Source organism: Epinephelus moara, chromosome 4 (genome assembly GCF_006386435.1).
Source record: "Epinephelus moara isolate mb chromosome 4, YSFRI_EMoa_1.0, whole genome shotgun sequence".
Taxonomy (NCBI): domain Eukaryota; kingdom Metazoa; phylum Chordata; class Actinopteri; order Perciformes; family Serranidae; genus Epinephelus; species Epinephelus moara.
The window spans coordinates 26,765,703-26,786,048 of NC_065509.1; the positions used below are offsets into that span (position 1 = coordinate 26,765,703).

At 38.6% G+C, this 20,346-nt stretch overlaps 2 protein-coding genes across 2 annotated transcripts; one reads left to right on the forward strand and one right to left on the reverse strand.

Moving 5' to 3' along the window:
• Positions 1 to 1,055: 1,055 nt before the first annotated feature.
• Positions 1,056 to 9,333, reverse strand: yif1a (Yip1 interacting factor homolog A (S. cerevisiae)). The gene is made up of 9 exons (XM_050042728.1): positions 9,152 to 9,333; positions 8,674 to 8,725; positions 7,663 to 7,907; positions 6,628 to 6,732; positions 5,036 to 5,114; positions 4,891 to 4,948; positions 4,636 to 4,791; positions 3,644 to 3,737; positions 1,056 to 1,799 (listed from the first exon to the last, which is right to left on the reverse strand). Exons 2-9 carry the CDS (start codon positions 8,702 to 8,704, stop codon positions 1,641 to 1,643), a joined length of 927 nt encoding a protein of 308 aa, XP_049898685.1. The 5' UTR covers positions 8,705 to 8,725; positions 9,152 to 9,333; the 3' UTR covers positions 1,056 to 1,640.
• Positions 9,334 to 12,858: 3,525 nt separating this feature from the next.
• Positions 12,859 to 17,727, forward strand: fosl1a (FOS like 1, AP-1 transcription factor subunit a). Its single transcript, XM_050042923.1, has 4 exons — positions 12,859 to 13,262; positions 13,660 to 13,917; positions 15,008 to 15,115; positions 16,435 to 17,727. Exons 1-4 carry the CDS (start codon positions 13,143 to 13,145, stop codon positions 16,990 to 16,992), a joined length of 1,044 nt encoding a protein of 347 aa, XP_049898880.1. The 5' UTR covers positions 12,859 to 13,142; the 3' UTR covers positions 16,993 to 17,727.
• Positions 17,728 to 20,346: the final 2,619 nt, after the last annotated feature.

The following is a 20,346-nucleotide window of genomic DNA, read 5'->3' on the forward strand; positions in this document are numbered from 1 at the left end:
ACTGTGTGAAAGAACAGACAGTGTGAAAGTAAAAGTCCTGCCTTTACGAATCTAAAATGTAAAGGAGTTTCAGCAAAATATACTTGAACTATTAAAAGAAGTCATAATGCAGCACAATAACTGTTTTTCACATATTATACATCATACCGTTGGTTTATTACTGCTGCATTAACATCTACACAGCATTTTGATATTTTAGCATGTCTACATAAGACAATACTTTTTTTATATACTGTTGTATATATATAAAATCATACTGAAGTATAAAACTTGAGTTAATGTAGTTTTTGTTTAAGTCCACCTGTGCAAAATATTTCATCACTAGTGATGCATGTTTTCTTACATGGCATGTAACACGTTATGCTGCAATTATACTTTAATGCAGTGGTTCCCAACTGGTTCAGCCACAGGGTCCAGATTTCTCCTCAGTCATTAGTTCGAGGTCTCACAGTTTAATATGCAGAGTCATACTTGTGTTTGTCCATGTCGTTGAGCTAGTTTACTGTCTGTAAAGTAGCTGTCTGTTAGTCACTCACTCTACAGCAGGAAATGGCACTTCATGATAGAAGCTCTGTGCTGGAAATTCACTGTACTTAAAAACAGTGTGTTTTATTTTACAAAATTGACACGTTCGTGAGTCACTTGTGGTGCATTCAGAATGGACTCATGACCCACCAGTTGGGAACCACTGCTTTAATGACTACACAACTACAGATGACACTTGATGTAAACATAGTGGAGAAAAAAAAATAACACAATTTCCCTTTGAAATGTAATGAAGTATAAATTCTCACAAAATGAAAATTGTCATGTAACATGTCAGGGCTTCAAAATCATACATAAGCACAGTAATTCTAAGTTTTTAATTTCACTAACTTCCCACCTCTCTGTCTCAGTTAGACTGCTGATTTCTGGCACCAGCTTTAGAAATTTAAACTTATTAAATGAGGTAAATCTTTTAAGAGGAAATAAAACAGATACAACAAATGTTCCCTGCAAAACTATGCAGCTTTTTTTTTTTTTTTTGTAAGAAAGAGTCTCAGAAACGGTTAAAATTGAATACACAAAGCTAAATATATTTATTTTTTTTCTACAAAAAATTCAAACATTGTCATGCTGTCAATTTTAGATAAATAAAATCCAGGACTCACAAGAGAAAAGGGGGATAATGCAGCAACAATACCATACCAGAAAAATGGTACTTGCATCATGTGTGCAATGTGCATTTGATGTGTGTGGTGTGTGTACTGTGGGGTGCAAATACTGTAAATCATGTGAAGGGACACTGTATAAAAGAAAACTTAAACTGAGTTATAATTAAACAAACCTCACAATGAAAGCCCTTTTTCTTCAAAGTTAAGTGGCCAAAAATAAGCATTTGTCAGAGTTACTGTACACCCATGTTGGAAAACAACTTCCAGTGCGACACTTTCTGCGTCACACTCTGTGGTGAAATCAACGAAACCATTTCATTACAAACATGTCCGTCTGACAAGCTCGACACACACTGCAGCTCAACACCGTCTACATATGTTTTGAGTTTACTGACAAAAGAGCGTAAAAAGGCAGGTGTACAAACACTCAACAACCACGTTTTAGGTCCAACACACTTGGACTTCAGGTTATTTAATGCCTCCCGGTCACCTGACCAGGTGAGAGGTTAACCAGTATATAATGATTGGCTGGAACACTGCAGTGGCCACAGTGATATAAAGGCGGAATTGAGGTTTGGCACTTGATCCAGTTCCCATGGAGTCCGAGGAGAGAGAGGGAAGGATCTTCATTTTCAGAGATCGAACCTGCCAAGACAAAAACATCTTTAAACGTCCAATTCAGGCCAACATGATGTCTGCTTTTCAGTAAAATATTGGAGCATTGTTAAAGGTATACTTACAAGATATTCATAAAAAAACCAATGTATTGAATCATACAAATAAAATCCCTCTCAACCATCACTTATGACCCAAAAGAAGTGTGTGACGGTGCATTTTCTGCAGAGAATCTATCCAGTGCCCGTATTTTCTGATTTCCTTCTGATATTGCTGTGTTCAGGACGTTTTTCGGACTTTATAAAAAGGTAGAGACCAGTGAAAGTTGTGTTAGACTTTCTCATCCGTCATTTTGAGGGACAGGTAGTAAAACTCGGTCATAATCTATTATTACCTTAATTATAGCTGCTGCTGGGTGATAAATGTTATCACTATCAACGTTACCCCCTTGACCTTCATCCTCCGCCGCATCAATCTCTCTTCTTTTTATTTTTGGGCCTTGAAGCTTCAGTAACATTAATAATTAACAGCAAATGTTTCGAACACTTCATTTTTACTATATACAGGATTCCCACATATTTTCATGGGACAAAATTTCAGAACCTTTCCATGACTTTTCAAGGATCCATAATACATGTAAACTTCAGAAAAGCATGCATTTCACTGTGTCTGCTGCACTTGCCTGCCTGGTTACCGTACTTCCCTCAACACACACATGCAGGAGAGCCCTGCTTCCCGTAAAAAATGCCGCCATACTATGTCACATATACACGTAACGTCTAAAAGCAGAAGGCTTAACTGGTATAAGTCATGGAAAATGAGAACCATGTCTAGACTTAATTTGTCTTACTTGACATTGCACGTCCAACAATGGGAATATTGCACATTGCAATGTTGATACTGGAACGATATATATCGCACAGCCCTAGGTTGATGCATATTAGAGCCACATTATGTCAACGGCTAACTTCGACATAGTAAATTTGCTGTTATGTTACATTACGTGGAGGGTTATCCCCAGAGGATTAGTGTAACAAGTAATTTAATTACAAAATTCCATAGGTTTTCCAAAACGTTGAATGATTTTTATGACTTTTACAGTCCTGGGAAATGAGATTGTGAAATTCCATGACTTTTCCAGGTTTTCCATGACCGTGGGAACCCTGTATATGAAATGGGTAAACTCTCAATTCATTGTTAAGCTGTGTGCAGCACAGTGATGTACCATAATGACGCACAAAGCGGATATAATTTGTTGCTGCACTGGACATCATGGTGTATTTATCACACTCAACATAATATTAATCAACATAAGGATTATTTACATGGTTCATACAGATATTGATTTAAGTTTGATGTGTATTAGCTGTCTTTGTGTATTCTATATAATTGTTTCTTTATTATTCTCTTCTTAATGACCCTGGGAAAGATCAATTGAAATGAAGGAAAAAAAAGGATCTAAATGTGTAAATATCTGACCCACTTACAGAATATAATGAATTATAATTACACAGGCGATCAGCACCTTTTCTGAACCAATGATATGTTACACTGAAGAAACACAATGCTGCTGTGAGTAGGAATGCCATAGTTTTAGCTTCGAATTATGCATGTGGTTCTAATAAATAGAAAAGCACATTATATTGTTGCCAGATGGTTGTGCAATATTTTAATGTGTAAATGTTTCTGATCCATAGACAGGATTCTCTAAAATCTAAAATGTCCACTTTATAGTAATGCAGTAATGTTATTTACTGATTAAGAATGAGCAGGAACTAGTCACAATGATTTGATTTTCTGTTAAAGAGAAAAGTTTGTTAATTTCAGGTTCATAAATACAGTAGATGATGTCAATAAGGACTCAAAATACTTACAATGAAAAACATAAGGGCACAGGAGGACCAGGCGAGGGCCACATAATAACCATCACTGCCAAACAGTAAGCCACACAACACTGTGAAGATCATCCTGAGGAGAAGCATAAAATGTAATTAATAATCTACAATATAAATTTATAATGCAGTTAATGTAAACCAACTTACATTTAAATATGGAATGCCTTTATTTACAAAGGTACTTTTTTAACCACTATGCAATTTACCTACATCTATGAGCAGGTAATCGATTTATAACACAAGTTAAAGCTTTGGGTCTAAAATTGACCCTCACACTGATTATTCTTTGTCAGTTAAATCATAAATCCATATTTCCCTCTTACCTGTGGTGCTATTTATCGGTCTAGATTGTTTTGGTGTGAGCTGCAGAGTGTTGGAGATATCGGCTGTAGAGATGTCTGCCTTCTCTCCAATATAATGGTACTAGATGTCACTCAGCTTGTGGTGCTAAAAATACATTTGAAAAACTCAACAGCAATGTCTCTTTCCAGAAATCATGATCTGGTTACTCAAGATAATCCACAGACCTTCAGCCACCAACCATATCACTATACAGAAGAAAGCATTCATCTACCGTTAGCTCACCTAGCATTACTGAGCTAGCTAACATTCAGCTCAGCCGAGGAGGATGCGTTAATGTTGACATCTCGAGCTGTCACAAGCACGAGCCTCTTGTCCATGAGTAGATGCTCCCTTCCTTCTGTGTGGTGACACAGCCAGTAGAAAAAAATAGTTCCTATATGAAACAGCTCACAACAATGTCTGTGGATTATCTTGAGTAACCAAATTCTGGAACAAGACACTGCTGCACTGAGTTTATCTGGCTCGATTATATTCAAGAGAAGGCAGACACCTCTTGGGGCGATACCTCCAACACTCAACAACTCACAGCAAAACAATCTAGACCGATAAATAGCACTACAGGTAAAACTGACTTTTTAAATGCGTCTCAAGTACAACATGACACTTACCCAACATATTTGTATCCACTGTAGGCGATGAGATCAAAGGTTGAGAGGTCGCTGTGTACTGTCAGCAGGTACAAGCTCAACAGCATCACCAAGACCTCGATGATGATCCATACGAGGGCGGTGCTGGCACACAGTCCAAGAACCTCTGGACTGAACCTTCACACAAAGACAATACACACTCCTTATCTACCTTTTTTGATACGGTGCATATTTACTGAGTCATTAAGTAAATAAGATAAAGATGAAATAACTCACCGTTTCTGAATGCCGAGGGCCATTCCAGCGAGTAAAATGTAGGTTATGAAAGCCATTGCTAAAAGACAAAGATTACAGTCAATACATCTCACAGGCTTTACAAAATGGCCTGTTAGTGATCATTTGGTGTGTAAAGGAAACTCACTTGGTATGTAAAGGTCTGGTGCATTCACATCCTGTCTTGGAGTCAGTGGAGTGTCCCGATGGTAACGAACTTCCCAGTCCTACCAACACAAATAAGAGTACAGTCTGTAGTCAGTAATGCTTTCATCTGAAGGGTTTACAATATGGAACAACTTAACTGGAATTGAACAACAAAAAAGTTTAGACAACGACTTTATGAAAATTAATTTACACTAGATTAGATTAAAGCTCAATGACAAATTAGGGCTAACAGCCGTAGTAGATGATCATTTTAAGTAATGTGTCTGTAGAATTTTTCAGATCATATTTGGCATCTGAGAAAATCCAACTATTAACATGCATGTTACATTCTGACTATGTATGCTATTGCGTTCAAGTTCATTTCTGTCCATAGAAGAGGTTAACTAACCCGTGCTACCATTACTTGTATTATGTTTTTCATTAACATATTGCATAAATAATATTATATTATTGTTCCTCCCATATTTTTAGTTTCTTTTATAAAAAAACAACAACCAAAAATTAGTTGAAAAAAGTTAGATACTTAAATTTTTAGGGCATCTGTGCAGCCTTGTTTATTCGCGGTGTCCATGGAAACGACGATGAACGCAGGTTTCCTTATGCAGAAAAGACTGTCTGTTTACTTTTCTAATAACTTCATTACTGTATAACTCAGAGATAGAGACAAGCTTAATACTTCATATTTCTGATGCTATGTTTATATGCAATTCAAAAATATTGCCGCATTTTCTTTCAAACTAATTTGGTCACAAATGTCCAGATTTGGTTCAGTTGCCCTGTATCACGCTTGGTGTGGAGCTGTTCTGCAGGCTGTGTATAGGTGTAGAGGCAGCTCTGCGTGGGAGTGTGTGTGTTCAGTCGCACGGCCTACTTCTTGCCTTGCATTCTACGAAATCAAGTTCACTCTGGCCTGCACTCTCCCACGCATTGGTTAACATTTTGGCTCTCATTTTGGCTGCCTGCTCCAAACGCCATGGGAAACACTGTGTGCTTGTGAGATCAATTTATATTTTAGAAATTCAGAATTTTAAATATTAGAAAACAAACAAGGGGCAATAGTTTGAACATACAAATATTTTTCCATACTCTCTTATCTTCTCTTCCACATTTATCCACATCTGGAGATGACTAAAATCAAATTCCATACTTTCCTATATTACGTAGGAACCCTGTAAGAACTGTGGGAAAATGCACCAAGACTCTTTAGTGTGGCTTTTTGCACGCCTGGTCCTGTAAGGAAAGTTTGCACTCTGTGTGGATGGTGTATTATCAGGGCACAGAATGTTTTAGTGGTGACTTTATTTACAATCAAAATAAGTTAAAGTGCGTGAGAAATGTCGGAGCTCAGTGTGCATTTATATCCGCACTGGCAATCAAAGCATTATGATGCTTATAAGTAAAGCTGGAGTAGTGATTAGGAGGCTGATTATCTTGTTTGTATGGTTTCAATGTGATAAGTGGGTGAAAATGTGATACCAGGGAAAATTATCAAGCACTTATGCACGCTATTAAATGTTTTGTCCCGTACGTTGATGTAGGACAAAGTCTGACAGAGTGAATGGCTCTGATTACCTGATGTGTGTACGGGAACATGAGGATCATAAGTTTCTTCAATACATATCTGGTGTCGACGGCAAAGAAGTATTTCAGCTTGTTCACAGACATGAATCTACTGATCTGAAAGGCAAAGGAAGTGCAAACATGAATTCAAAAGACGAGCAGCGACAGTCTGCCAAGCTAAATAAATACAGTTGAGTCATAGTCATTTGTATAGAAGGCTGTGGCTGCCCTCAGGATTGTGTATCACTTTGACACCCAGACTATGTACTTTGAATCACCTGTGTATCAAAGTTGCAAATCCAGTAGAGCAACATTAGTTTTATTTATGTGCCATCCACAGGTCATACATTTATGTATATGTTCTACCTTTAATCCTGGGTGAGGAAAATCATTGACTGTTCATAGAAAGCAAACCATGAAATGGTCTTCTTGGCTGAAAACCTATCCACTAACAATGACACTGTCTAGAGATTAATGTTTGTGTTGTAAAAAGGCTCTGGGTGTGACTAATAGCAGGCAAAGAAGCATAGAAAAGCACAAAGTAGTACACTGCTGTGGAGGAGTAACCATATCTATGAAAGAACACATCTGTGTGGTTTTCTGTATTGGAAAAACTTCAAATAATGAACTTGTTGAATCACTTTTTGGGTCAAAAACAAAATAAAATGGTTTGAAATTACTTGCATCTGCAGCTGTAAATCTAATTGCTGTATTTGAGATGACTCTGTGCCCCTATTCTCTGATCACATTAAGAGTTGGGCTGTGTCTTGGTCTACTTGGTCATGCAGCTAGGGAGAAACTTCAAAATCTTGTAAAGATTGTTCAGTGTGTGCTTGGGGGGCATTCAAACCGCATTTATCACAGTCAACTTGTGATTTAATCACCCAAGAATTTTTGCCACATGTGAAAAGTGATGCCAACTGCCCAATCCAGGCCCTGACCTTATTTATAGGTTACCAGGCTAACACCCCATTCCCTCCATTCAAACACATACAGTACCATGTATCATGTCTAAAGAAAACCAATCATCATCCTGTTTTTTCTCACCTCTTTGTTAACCATATCCTTTCCTTGGTTAGCTAATGAGGAGCCGTACATCATTGCAGCGTTGGCCATTGGGTCAGCAAACAGGTTGTTCGACCCAGCATCTGCGTGCATGTCATGTGAGGGTCCTGCCATATTGTACCCAGGAGTGTAGTATCCTTGATTGTTCATTGCTGGAGCTGCAGAGCTAGTGTCGTCAAACAGGACAGAATCTGCAGTGGGGGGAGCTGCACGAGCTCTCGGTTTAGCTTTGGAAAGAGGGACACAAGAGAGTAAATGGCGTACATCTGAATATATATTTTTGGGTTAGTATTGTATTATCCCCAATATCAAATAAACATACAGTGATATCCATCTAATTGTTTATGTTAGTCCTATTACTTAAAACATTCCAACCGTATCAAATCTTTCATCTAAGGAGGAGAGGAACAATACTCTGTGATGATCAAGATAACAAGAGGAGCTTTTTAATCTTATTTCCTTTCAATACAGTTACTCCAAAATTGACCATATTCTGTTGTTAAAATGACTACAGGTAAGGTTTACACTTAGCTGCCTGTTTATATGGTACTGTAAACAAACACTAATGCATGGTAATCAAGGGAAAGGCAGCTCTGTAATAAATTCTACCTTCATGAATGGTTATTTTTTGAAGTCTTGGTTTAAAATGTTTTAGAGAGGTGTTGATTTAACTTCAGGTATATTGTAGTGGCTGTAGTTAGTGGTGCTGTTGAATTGTATTGTATTATACTGCATTGGTGTTACTTTTTTGTCAATCCTCATGCAGGTATGATTTAATGAAGTACTTGCAACTTAAACTCCATTCATTTCTGTTAGCTGTACCTAATAAATGGGATCGTTTACTGTATATTATCAGTCGTGCGACAGCTCTACTTGAACTCTGTCTTCCCCAACTAAGAAATCAGGAAGTAGAAACTATGGACGGATATTTTGCAAAAAATTACAAAAATTTCAAATGACGGTGACACGGTGATTCATATAATTTCCTCTTACTTGCTCGGTATCCTTGATGTGGCAAGTCCATTGTGACGTTCGCTGACGTTAGCTTAAAATAAAAACAATGACACGTTAGCAATATTTGAGCTTATTCAACACTAAGTTAACATTAAACGAGTTAATCCTGGGTTTGCTAGCTAAACAGAGCACTGTGAGGCTACACCACAGCTAACACTGATAGCATTAAAATACCTGAGATAAGTCAAAGGCCAGCTTGCTATACCTTTATGCTAACAGCTACTAGCTAACCTACGTGTAAACTTATTAAACGGTTACCACTAATGCTAACAGTTAATGCTAGCTAAGTTACCTAGCCGGACGAGCTAAGTTAATAACATCACATTTTCAAGTAACACTCGATGAAGACGCACAGGCGATAACATATATCCAACAGTAGCATTTTAAATACCCAAACAGCTTCTCTGTAAGATAATATTACCATTATAAAGTAAATATCGAGCACAGGAGCACTTACCAACACAGCTAACGTTGTTAGCTAGCTACGTGGCTACCAGACTGTTCAGGGGTGATCCCACCCATCCACTGCGGTTGGCTGACTCGAGTGTGCCTGCGTGGCAGAAAACGGTGTAACCGACAAAGTGCACTGCTGTACCAATACACACAGCTAAGAGGTAACGTTACTGCTGGTACTGTTTTTACATGTGTGAGCCGTACTTTCCATGCTATGTCCTATCCATGCTAAACTGTTTTAAGGGATATTAGAGTAGGCTGCAGGTCAACTTTGGGAGCTATGAACTTAAAGCACCTCTGACCAGGAAATGACACTAACAGTGAACAGTGCCACAGATAAGACACCGTTTCCCTCACTTTATCCCAATAACACCACCTACAACATTGTTAAACTAATTACAGGTTAATGCATCAAGTCAAAATAGACTTATAGAAGGAAACAGTTGAAAAGTAATCAAGTACATTTACTTAAATACTCTACTTAGGTCCAGTTTGAGGTACTTGCATTTTACCTGAGTATTTTCATTTTGAGCAACTAACTTCATACTGAAACTCCACTACATTTTAGGAGAACATACTTTGCTCTGATTCACTCTGTGCAATCTATCCCATGTGGTTATAGTTACTAGGCCTACATATTTTGCAGATATGATGACTTCATAAAACTTTACATAAACCTACCACATAGTAGTTTATACAGTGCAGTTAAAATTAGATCCATCTGGACCAGCTGCAATGCTTCAACTTCACTTTTGTAACTTAAAAACATTTGGCTGCTAATATTTAACAGTTGTACTTATGTATTTATGTATGATAATTTGATTTTTCAATTCAATTTTATTTATAAAGCCCAATATTACAAATCACAATTTGCCTCAGAGGGCTTTACAGCATACGACATCCCTCTGTACTTTGGACCCTCACAGCAGATAAGGGAAAACTCCTTTAATGGGGGAAAAAATGGTAGAAACCTCAGAAATCATAATGATTTATACCTTTACCACCTCTACTATAATGGACTGTGCTTTGGGATAAGTACTTTTACTTCTGTTATCTGCACATTTTACGGCTAATGCATAATACTTTTAAAGAAGAATGCCAAGCTGATGAGAAAATAAGGATTTTATTATTTTATTTTATATGTTGCACACTATTTTCTGTATTGTTATTTGATATTAGTCCAATTTTATTTAATTAAAGTCATCATTAACTGATATTATTACTTGTAGACTTGACTTACATACAGTATGTGAGCACCACCTCAACAAACCATGACTCAGACAATCAGAATTTGTAGTGCAGTTTTGTACCATGTTAAAAACTGCTCTGTATAATCTCACTAAGATAATCTTACGCATGAATTGACAAGGTGTGAACTGTAACACCCATTAACCATTTAATTGTGTGTGGCATGAGGATGCTGTTGTGCTCTGTGAAGCACGTGTGTGTGGGTGTGTGTGTGGGTGGGTGTGTGGGTGGGTGGGTGTGGAGAAGCATTTTAGGGTGAGTAAATGGTAATGGAATCTAAACTGCCTCCTTCCTCTTTTGAAAATTGTTAACTTTGGTAGAGACAATGAGAGGTAAAACAGAAAACAACAACTTACTCACATCCTCTCCTGTGGATGTACATAAACTTAAAAACAAACATTCTTTTTTCATTCACCAAAATGGGTGTGTCTCAGGAGCAGACATTTCGTAATCAAATAAAACATAAAACTAACAGCTGGTGGATAAGTGACAATGCAATCAGGGGGGGGGAAGGTAACTGACATGTCGGGACATCTCACAATTAAGAGAAAGCAAGTGTGGCATCACTGCATTCCTGAAGCCTTAGTCATCTGAGCTCACCTTTACTCCATATTCCTTTCATATGATACCACCAACCATCCTGCATGTGTGTGCTCATTATCACAGCGTTTAATAATGTTGAAAACTGAAATGTGAGACTTGGCAGTGAAATGGGCCAATGAGCCAACAGGTGTCTTTGTTAAATGTCACGCTCTTGGCAGTTTGTGTTCATTGTCTCTGTTCTCATTCATAAGTTATGAGTACACTGCAGTCCACAATGTCTTAATTTCTGTATCAATAAGGATCATTAATTTGCACTATTTTCTCTCTTTCCCTCCCAGATTAGATTTTATTGTAATAGAAACTGTATTTGCAATTAACTGTAGTGACTCTTTTTTAACAAAATTGCCAATGTGCTCCCAGAAGAAGAATTAGCAGTAATGTGAGACACTGGTGCAACAGTCAGCAGCTAGCAGAAATCAGCCTTTGCCGGGAACTCTGTCCTTTGGGACTGCAAGGTCAGCAGCTGTTGTGACAGACTAAGCGCGCTGAATCTACAGCATGCAGTTTTTTGAATCTTTAATAGGTGCTATATTGTGCTTGCGAGTAAAAACGGTCGTTGGAACGGATGGTGATATAATTGAGCAGCTTTGTGGCGATGCACTGACTCATCTCCACAGGCATGCGTGCACATTGATGTGGTTTGTGAAGTGAGAGTGACTGCCAAAAACCTCAAGGCAATCAGGCACATGCACCCATCTTTACGCACACTTTGTAATCTATTTCATAACTAACTCTGTACATGCAACCTTGAGATTCATTCAGATTTAAGATGAGTTTAGAGTCGTGGCGGCAGTAGTAGTAGACTTTTTGTCCTCCTGCTGTTTTTCTCATCATAAGAGTATTAACTATTATCAGACCTGACCACTATATGATGAATGAAATGACCATGTAAAAGTACTTTTCAGGAGTAGGTGTACACTTTAAAGCCCACAAGTTCACTTCAATGTAAATTATTGATAGTATACTTTTAATTCATTAATTTATTACTGAACTGAAGATATTTTTAAGGGACTGCTGATGACTGAGCCTTTCAGCTACCCTGGGTGCATTTACATTTGTTTTAATGTCTAATAATATATATTGTCCTTCTCAAGTAAAAAATAAAATTAACTTCTTAAAGTTCTGAAATGGACCTGAAAATGAAAACTAGAAATTTTAAGTTAACTTAACTTGAAATTAACTTTACATCTAGCTAATTATCATAGATTGATTTCATTTAACCCCTGTATAATGGCTTATAGCGTGAATTTAAATCCATTAAATTCACTTTAACATAAGGTTTTACTAAAAACCATACCCATACAAATGTTTTAAACTCTCCATAAGCTCTGGAAATGGAAAAGCAGTGTGTCTGTTTGCACCAATAAAGAGAGAACGAATCTTCCATTTCTTTGTAATTTCATAAAGTTAAATTCTTAACAGTGATAAACTTTTTAAACAAGTCCAGTGTGACTATCACATCAAATAGTGTCCTCATAAATACAGCAAATATTTAAATAATTATAAGGTACAATTCAAATAACCCTTATATATATATTTTTTTTTTATTAATTTAGCCTATTTAATTTTTCCCAAGTAGGATTTACTTTACATACTTCTCCTTAGCGTAAATAAAATGTCATCTCAGTGAACGTACTTCCACGGGAGTGGAAAACTGTAGTAGTAACTCAACCACTGTGTCTGTAGTGGTTTCTGTCTGAGGAATCCCGGGTGCTACTCTCAGGAGGAAACTCTCACCATATATGGTCAATGACGTCACGGCACGTGGTTAGATTCGTGAGAGGTTCCAGACAACACTATTTCCCGTAACTTCGGAGGGGCGTGGTGATCCTATGGTGCCGCTTTAAGAGTTTACAACCTCACAATCATTCCCAGACGTTGGCTCCTAGATGTATGACTAAGGACGAGGGGATGTGCTAAAACTCGTTTTCGGAAGTTTTAAGGCGATTTGAAAAAAAGCGAGGCGACATTTCCTTCCTTGTTCCCCCTTGAAGACTTACCCGTTTGGACTCTACCGACTTACCGCAATAAGGTGGGCTTACCCAGAGTTTGAATTGACACACGAGAATCAAAGTAGTTTCGTGAAACCCGAAGTCTTTATAGCTCCAGCTGGCTCCAGTTTTCATTTTAGTTAAATAGAAAGGATGTATCGAAACTTTGGGAATCAAGGAAGTCAAGGAAGAGGCAACCCGGACTACACAGGCAGCGTCTCTGGGTCAAACTCCCTGGGAAACACCAACACTTCCACCACACAGCAGGAGCAGGTAGGTGAACTTTAACTAAACTAGGCTAGAGATCACCACAGACTGCTATGGGTCTAAAATGTCAAATAGACTTTAAACTAAACTGTGAAGAAGAAAGTTTTAAAAAGTTGTGAATTTAAAATGACAATATAGTAAACCTGTACTGTTGTTGTCACATTATATGTAATTTATGTGTAGTTAAACAACTTATTATGCTGTATGTGTGTGTAATAAGGCAACTCAATATATATTATCTATCATGATAATCTTAATCATTACTTCTATTTTACTTTTTTAGACTTTAATCTCATTTAGGCTTCAGAAACAATGTGTTTTAATATTAATCAGACATTGGATTCTGTTATAATACTTTCACCCACTTTATCTAAATTATTCTTTTCAATCTTTTTTTCTCCAGAAGTTTACAATGGCTGGCAGCAGTCAGTTCGTACCAAGCCTCAATGCCATCACGACCAACCAGGACCTCCAGTGGCTGGTCCAGCCCTCCCTCATGCACCCACCAGGCCCTTCACGATCTCCAGTGCCTCCCTACCCAACCCTCTCAGGGGCACGTCCGCTGGGTCCACCACCCTCCCATCCCCATCTCCTCAGACCAGGGGTCATAAGGGCAGCTGCAAACACCACGGGGTCAACAAGGCGCAGGAACGATGAACATGTAAGAAAGTAGTCTCTAAATAACAGAGTCAGAAATTTTATTAACATATGTTTTTGCTGATATTTAGACACTGATAGTTGTGGATTTCTTGTGTTTCTGTTGTTTGAAAAGTGAGCCGTCAACCCGAGGGAACATAAAAGGAGCTCTCTTGGGAGTCATATATTCCCTAGAGGTGATGCAGATAGCAAGGTGTGGACAGTAGCTCAATCATTTCTGTGTAACCAATGCGTAATATCCTGTAACACTCTGTGTGTCATATCCTTTAGACTTACACATCAGATGGATCCCTTTAGCTTAAGGATAAGATCATGTAGAGGTGTTATTTAACCTATTATTCAAATAAGTTTAAAAAAAGGAAAATTTGGCAAACACACACTGTTTATGTCCTCCGATGCTGTTTACTTTGAGTCGATGTTGACTCAGTGAAATTATCACCTGTGACACACTGTTCGCAAAGATCTGCTCTTTGTTAGCAGAGCAATGTCAGAACAAGAAATCACACAGAGATGTTTAATAGATGCAGCTCAACGCAACTTCAACCCTAAGAACCACTATCATGTTCGTCACCACCTCACTGTCGTTTTTTTGGTTTCATCAGGCACATGTTGGCACACATCCCCGTCACAGTTTTGTTCTTGGAGTTGTTATTTCGTGGTACAGGAAGTCGACTGTCATGTGACTCACAGGGGCAAGTCATGTTGTGTGACTCACACCTGAGTCATCACTGGGGTCTGAGAGTGACTCATCACCCCAGAAAGGGCGGGAAATATTGGATCAACGGCAATTATTCAGTAGGGCGCTGGATTAAGTCAGAGTTAGGGTGTTACAAAGGCACAAAAGCTCAGACGTTTCAAAATCATTCAGCCGTCATGACTGTGATGACTCAGTGCACACACATGGTGGTAGTGTTTCTCCTGTGTCATGTAGTCCATGGTGGACTCCCAACATGTCTCCCTGTACATTTGATATGTGGAGTTTTTTGCCCAAAGCGTTTTCACAGTCCAACTGTAGACACTCAGAGTTTGACTCACTGTGTCAGGGTAACCTATTTTATGTCTTTTAATCTTGTTTCTTCTCTTTCTCATCACAGTTATCCCAGGAAGAGCTGGAGAGACGAAGAATAAGAAGGGAGCGGAATAAACTGGCTGCAGCAAAATGCCGCAATCGCCGCAGGGAGCTGACAGACACACTACAAAATGTAAGTGAAGACTGTAAAAATGTCAGAACATAAAATCTGTAGTGGGTAACTTTTATAAGAAAATAACTTTTGTCATATTTTCTGACACTGTCACTGTATTCACACAGCACTAAATAAGACAGATAATCAGTGAAAAAAGGTTATACTCCACTGCAAAGTCTATTGCTATGTAGTGCTTCTAATGGTGTTACCTTACATGGATTTGTGGACAAAAACCAATCAGAATGGAGTCTCTAACGTAGCTGTCAGTCACTGCTTGTAAACTGTCAAACTAAGCAGTGTTGATCAGGTATGAATAAAGGTTCTGTTACTTTATTGTCTATATCTCACCTCAAATGTTTACAGCAACATAATTTAGTGTACGGTTTAGCTGTAAAATGAGAAAGTTGGCTCGGCTGGTGGGCAGTGCTCTGCTCGCTGTGTCCAACAGGTCACTCATTTTACAGGTAAACTGTACACTAAAATATGATTCTGAAATCATTTGAGGCGAGAAATAAGCAATGAAGTAACAGAAACCGTTTACAAGCAGTGATTGACATGATTGACAGCTGCGTTAGAGACTCCTCGGCTCCGATTGGTTGATTTTGGTGCACTGTGATAGATCGTAGCGAATGCCATGAGAAGTAGAAGGAAGAGGAGGAGGGACGTGATTTTCTTTTCTTGGATTATATGTTTCATGTTGTCCTCTCTGAATGTAAAGTCTTAGGGCTGCTGTGAAACTGTGCCTACTTAGGGCAACAAAAAAGCTTATGTTGGGTGCGTCGGTACAACGGACAACCAAGAAAGGGAGGCAGAAGAGATACCCGCACACCAATACAACTGGTCTGGACAGCCACAAAAAAGGTTCACAGGCATTTCAGTCCGTGACTATCATGACACAGCAGCAAATGTTTCAGTCCTTGACTTAGCTTAAACGCTTGCTGCTGTTTTTTTGCCGCTGTTTTTTTTGACGGATGTTCTTGAAAATTTGACATATTCGTGCATTGATCTCAGCCTGTGAACCTTTTTGTGGCTGTCCAGCCCAGTTGTATTGGTGTGCGGGTATTTCCTCCGCAGACATTTCCGAATGAAGCAACAGTTTCAGCAAATATGACGCAAACATATTTTCATTAAAGTTACCAACTGTAATCATAAGTGCTATATCGTAGGAATCCAAGAAGCTTCTTCAGTTCTAAAGGACTGGTGTGGAGTCACATCAATCCTGAGAATCTTCACTGACATGTTACCAATTGTAGCTCTAATGCTTAAAATATGAAGGTATTGGTCAATGAGTCATAAGAGAATTGACGTAACTGTCTTTCTTCCTCTGCTTGTTATAGGAGACTGATGTGCTTGAGGAAGAAAAGTCCCGTCTACAGAAGGAAATCGCTGATCTACAAAAGGAGAAAGACAAGCTGGAGCTGGTCCTGGAGGCTCACCGTCCCATTTGTAAAATAGAGGACTCCGATTCCGATTCTGACCCGAATTCATCAATGTCATCTTTGGGAGGCATCAAACTGGAGCCACAGGACTTCAGCAATCCCGGACCCTCGACTAAACTGCCAGCAAAGATGGAGAAGCCCAAACCGAAGATAACCCTCCCCACCAAACGTGTCACGTCTGCTGCCTCTGCTGCCACCACTGAATCAGAGTCTCTCCACACCCCGGTTCTCACATCTACTCCCTCTCTCATACCCTTCACAGCCGGTATGGTTTTCACCTATCCCCCTGCCGTTTTAGACGCCAGCACCTCCATCACATCCACTGCCACATCACATCAGGCAAACATCCACCAGTCTCAAGCCCCACAGCCCTGCGGGATTGCTCACCGCCGCAGCAGCAGCAGCGGAGACCAGTCGGATCACTCACTGCACTCCCCGACCATCCTCACCCTGTGATTGACAGCACTGTCTCCCTGGCAAAACACTAATGTTTGTTCCATCATGTGTGACAAGAAGAATCTCTGGGAAACACGAGGGAAATGAAAACGATTGAGATAACCATTTCAGAATGAGCTGCATGCATCAGCTTTGTTTCTTCTCTTTAGAAAGTCGATTCTTTACTTAGATAATATGAAAACTAGTGGCACTATCAGGATATGAATGTTACACTCTTTCTAGTATTGATATAAAGTCTTTATATTTTATAATTATCAGGTAGAATAAGAATGTTTGAGGTTTATTATAAAAGTGTTGCATGCAGAGTTACATAGGCTAATTACATAAGCTTCTTTGGAAACAACTGTGATAACTCCATCTGATAACATATTAACAGCTATAATTCAGAATAATGTTGAATTTAATGACTTTATACATTGTTACGTTATGTTCGGTAACACTTTATAAACTTCCTCACCAAGGGAAATAGAGTACTTATAAAGAAATGGTCCTTATTTTTGTATGAATCTTTTAAAGAATTCTAATATCGTCTATACAAATGATTGACCACTAAGGCTGGGCCGTAGGAGTTAATACAGATGATATGATCACATATTTATTTTTAAGAGTGTAATATATTTTTGGTATTGTTGTTATTGTCTCTGATGAATGCAATGATTTGGTGGGCAGTGCCTTACTTTTATCTTTTGTCAAAGATGTATGACTTCACAGACAATAAAGAGAGAAAGTTCATAACTTTATGTGTGATGGTGTAATGTTTTTGTTGTTATAATTAAAAACAACAACAACAGGAGGATGTGATTAGACTGAAATGCATCTTTTAAACAACACACTCAGATTCAGTTGAGAATTAGTCTGAGTGGGCGGAAGTTTGCTGCAGAGATCAGCCTCTCATTGGGCGGAACGAGCCACCGCTGAAGTCCCGCCCTACCACCTCCGGTCGTGTAGCAGTTTTCAACCGTTTTCAACACGTCCTTTACTAACTTTTGCTGTGTTTGATCTTGCGGGGATGTAGCCATTTTTCTGCCATGGTTCGCGTCCTGTAGGTGATATTTTTGTGGGCGTGTTACACCAAAACCTGTTTCCCCCCCGGCTGTGGCACCGCCCAGAACAATTGTAATTGGTTGAAAGAAGTACAAGCAGCCGGGGCGTTTTTTTCTCCAATCTCAAAGTGAGAGTCGGCCCAGCCAGACCTTTCTTTTCTTGACAAAGGTCTGGTGAGCGAGACTAGTTGAGAATGAATCATCTAAAGGTCCAGTGTGTGGAATTTAGTGACATCTAGTGGTGAGGTTGTAGAACTGCAATGTCTCCTGTGTAATAAGCTTGTAGAAAAACTATGGCGGCCATCAAGAAAACGCAAATGGCCCTATCTACAGCCATCTCGCGTCCGTAACCACATTCTGCACTACATACCCAACATGTGTATTATTGTTCAGTATACTTATGTGTACATAAACAGCTGTATGTATCCCTTTGGACGCACTGATCTGTAATTACCACATCATTTCCTGAGAGCTTCTTTGCTGGTTGGGTACGCAGAGGCTAACCATGGTAACCCACGCTAATTCAAGCTCTACCACTAATTTACAAAATAATTCTAAAACTATATTACACCCAGCAAAGTGAAATCTTCTTGCATACTTACACTTAAATTGAACATTATTGATGTTACAGAGTTGTCTTGGTTTACGTCTATTATGGATGTTGTCTGCTGCACTGCATTGTGGGATATTTTTGCGGATGTCATGTCGAGTGTTTGAATCATATACATGGATTTTAATAATCGTCACAGACTGTATGATAAAGATGGACGACATGGCAGCTCCCCAAAAGTGAAAGCAAGACATCTGGATCACCTCCTGATGGTTGACTTCAGTATACAGTAGGTTATAACCCCTCCTCCATGTTAGTGGATGGGACACAGAGCCAGACTTAAAGGTCAAAGTACATGTCAAATAAATATTTCCCAAAGATGGTTCCTGTCATTTTGGGTAGTTCTTGTCACACTTGTGTGTGTTCAAGTGTCTATTTTTCTGATAAATATGATTTTAAATAGTTATTTGGTGTTATAAAAAAGGGGATTTGACGACATGATTGACAGCTTTGTATGCCAGTTGGTGTGCACATGTTCAGTGACACTGCTCATGATTGGTCGGACATGTGTATGGGTGGGAAGTCAAAATTGCAAGATCTGCTGCACTCTAAAAATAATCCACTGGCTCAACTTAAAACAAATTGGGTAACAATTTGCATGCATCTTTTTTAATAGTTCCAACTCTGGCATTATTGAGTCAGTCCTATAACATGACAATCTCCGTTAGTTTAGTACAAACAACATGATTTGCTTTCACCTCAGGAAAACTAAATGAAGTTGAATCAACTTAATATTTATTCAAAAGTTGGTGTCATATTTAGTGGTCAAATTATTTTATTTAAGATATTATAACTTATTTATTTGAATTCCTTCCAACTTCTTAAAATAAGTTAACTGACTGAAACACATTGACGAAAGAAGCATTATTTTTAATGCCGAAAGCGCTGGCTCTGGCTCCAAATGATGTAACCAGCACAAGATGGCAGCGGCTGTATCCAGGATGATTTGGCTTCATGTTTGTACAGCGGAACGAAGCGGAGATGTGTCGTCCATCTTTATATAGTCTGTGGTTTGTATATTGTAATATTTTACTGCAAACAGTGCATAATTTACGTAGTAATTGTTACAAAACATTTCAGATATACTGAAAAAATCTCACATACTGTTTTAGAAAACTAAATAGTGTGTGAGTATGGAATTTCAGACACTACACACTGGACCTTTAAAGTGTGCAAAAAAGGTTCTTACATTTTGTCAAGTGAACACTGAGACACCAGAATAACCCAAACTGGAACTTGAACACTGTAGAACTGAGATCAGTCACTCTACTGAAGACTAATCTGCATCTATTTTGTGTTTAATCAAGCAAAAATGAGAAGTAAATATTGTCTGGTTGAAGCTTCTCCAATGTGAGGATTTGCTATTCTGATTTATATAATTGTAAACTGAATATCTCTTTGTTTTGTGTGTTGACCCAGAAAAAAAGCAATTTGAAAACATAACCTTTGATCCTGATGAATTATAATGGGCATCTTTTTTTTCTACATTTTATAAGCGAATCGACTAATCAAGAGAATCGTCTGTGATTAAAATTATCACAACCGTTTTACTGACACTCATAAAAGGCTTTGATGGCTGCATTTATCCCGACCAACTCTTGTGACCGCTCTGTGCCTCTCAACTGTGAACACTGTGTGCTCTGTTACAGCGTTTCCCAAAAATGAAATGAATCTCTCGCTAATACATACATGGCTCAGAGG

Bases quoted from the DNA above. Each gene is read 5' to 3' on its own strand.
- yif1a (XM_050042728.1), bottom strand. From the start codon at position 8,704: ATGGACTTGCCACATCAAGGATACCGAGCAA. The intron at 3,738-4,635 runs GTAAGTGTCATG...GCTTCTCCTCAG, and splicing joins AGTGGATACAAATATGTTGG to GATGATCTTCACAGTGTTGT. The intron at 1,800-3,643 runs GTAAGTATTTTG...TTGTCTTGGCAG, and splicing joins GTGCCCTTATGTTTTTCATT to GTTCGATCTCTGAAAATGAA.
- fosl1a (XM_050042923.1), top strand. From the start codon at position 13,143: ATGTATCGAAACTTTGGGAATCAAGGAAGTCAAGGAAGAGGCAACCCG. The intron at 13,918-15,007 runs GTAAGAAAGTAG...TTCTCATCACAG, and splicing joins GGCGCAGGAACGATGAACAT to TTATCCCAGGAAGAGCTGGA. The intron at 15,116-16,434 runs GTAAGTGAAGAC...TGCTTGTTATAG, and splicing joins TGACAGACACACTACAAAAT to GAGACTGATGTGCTTGAGGA.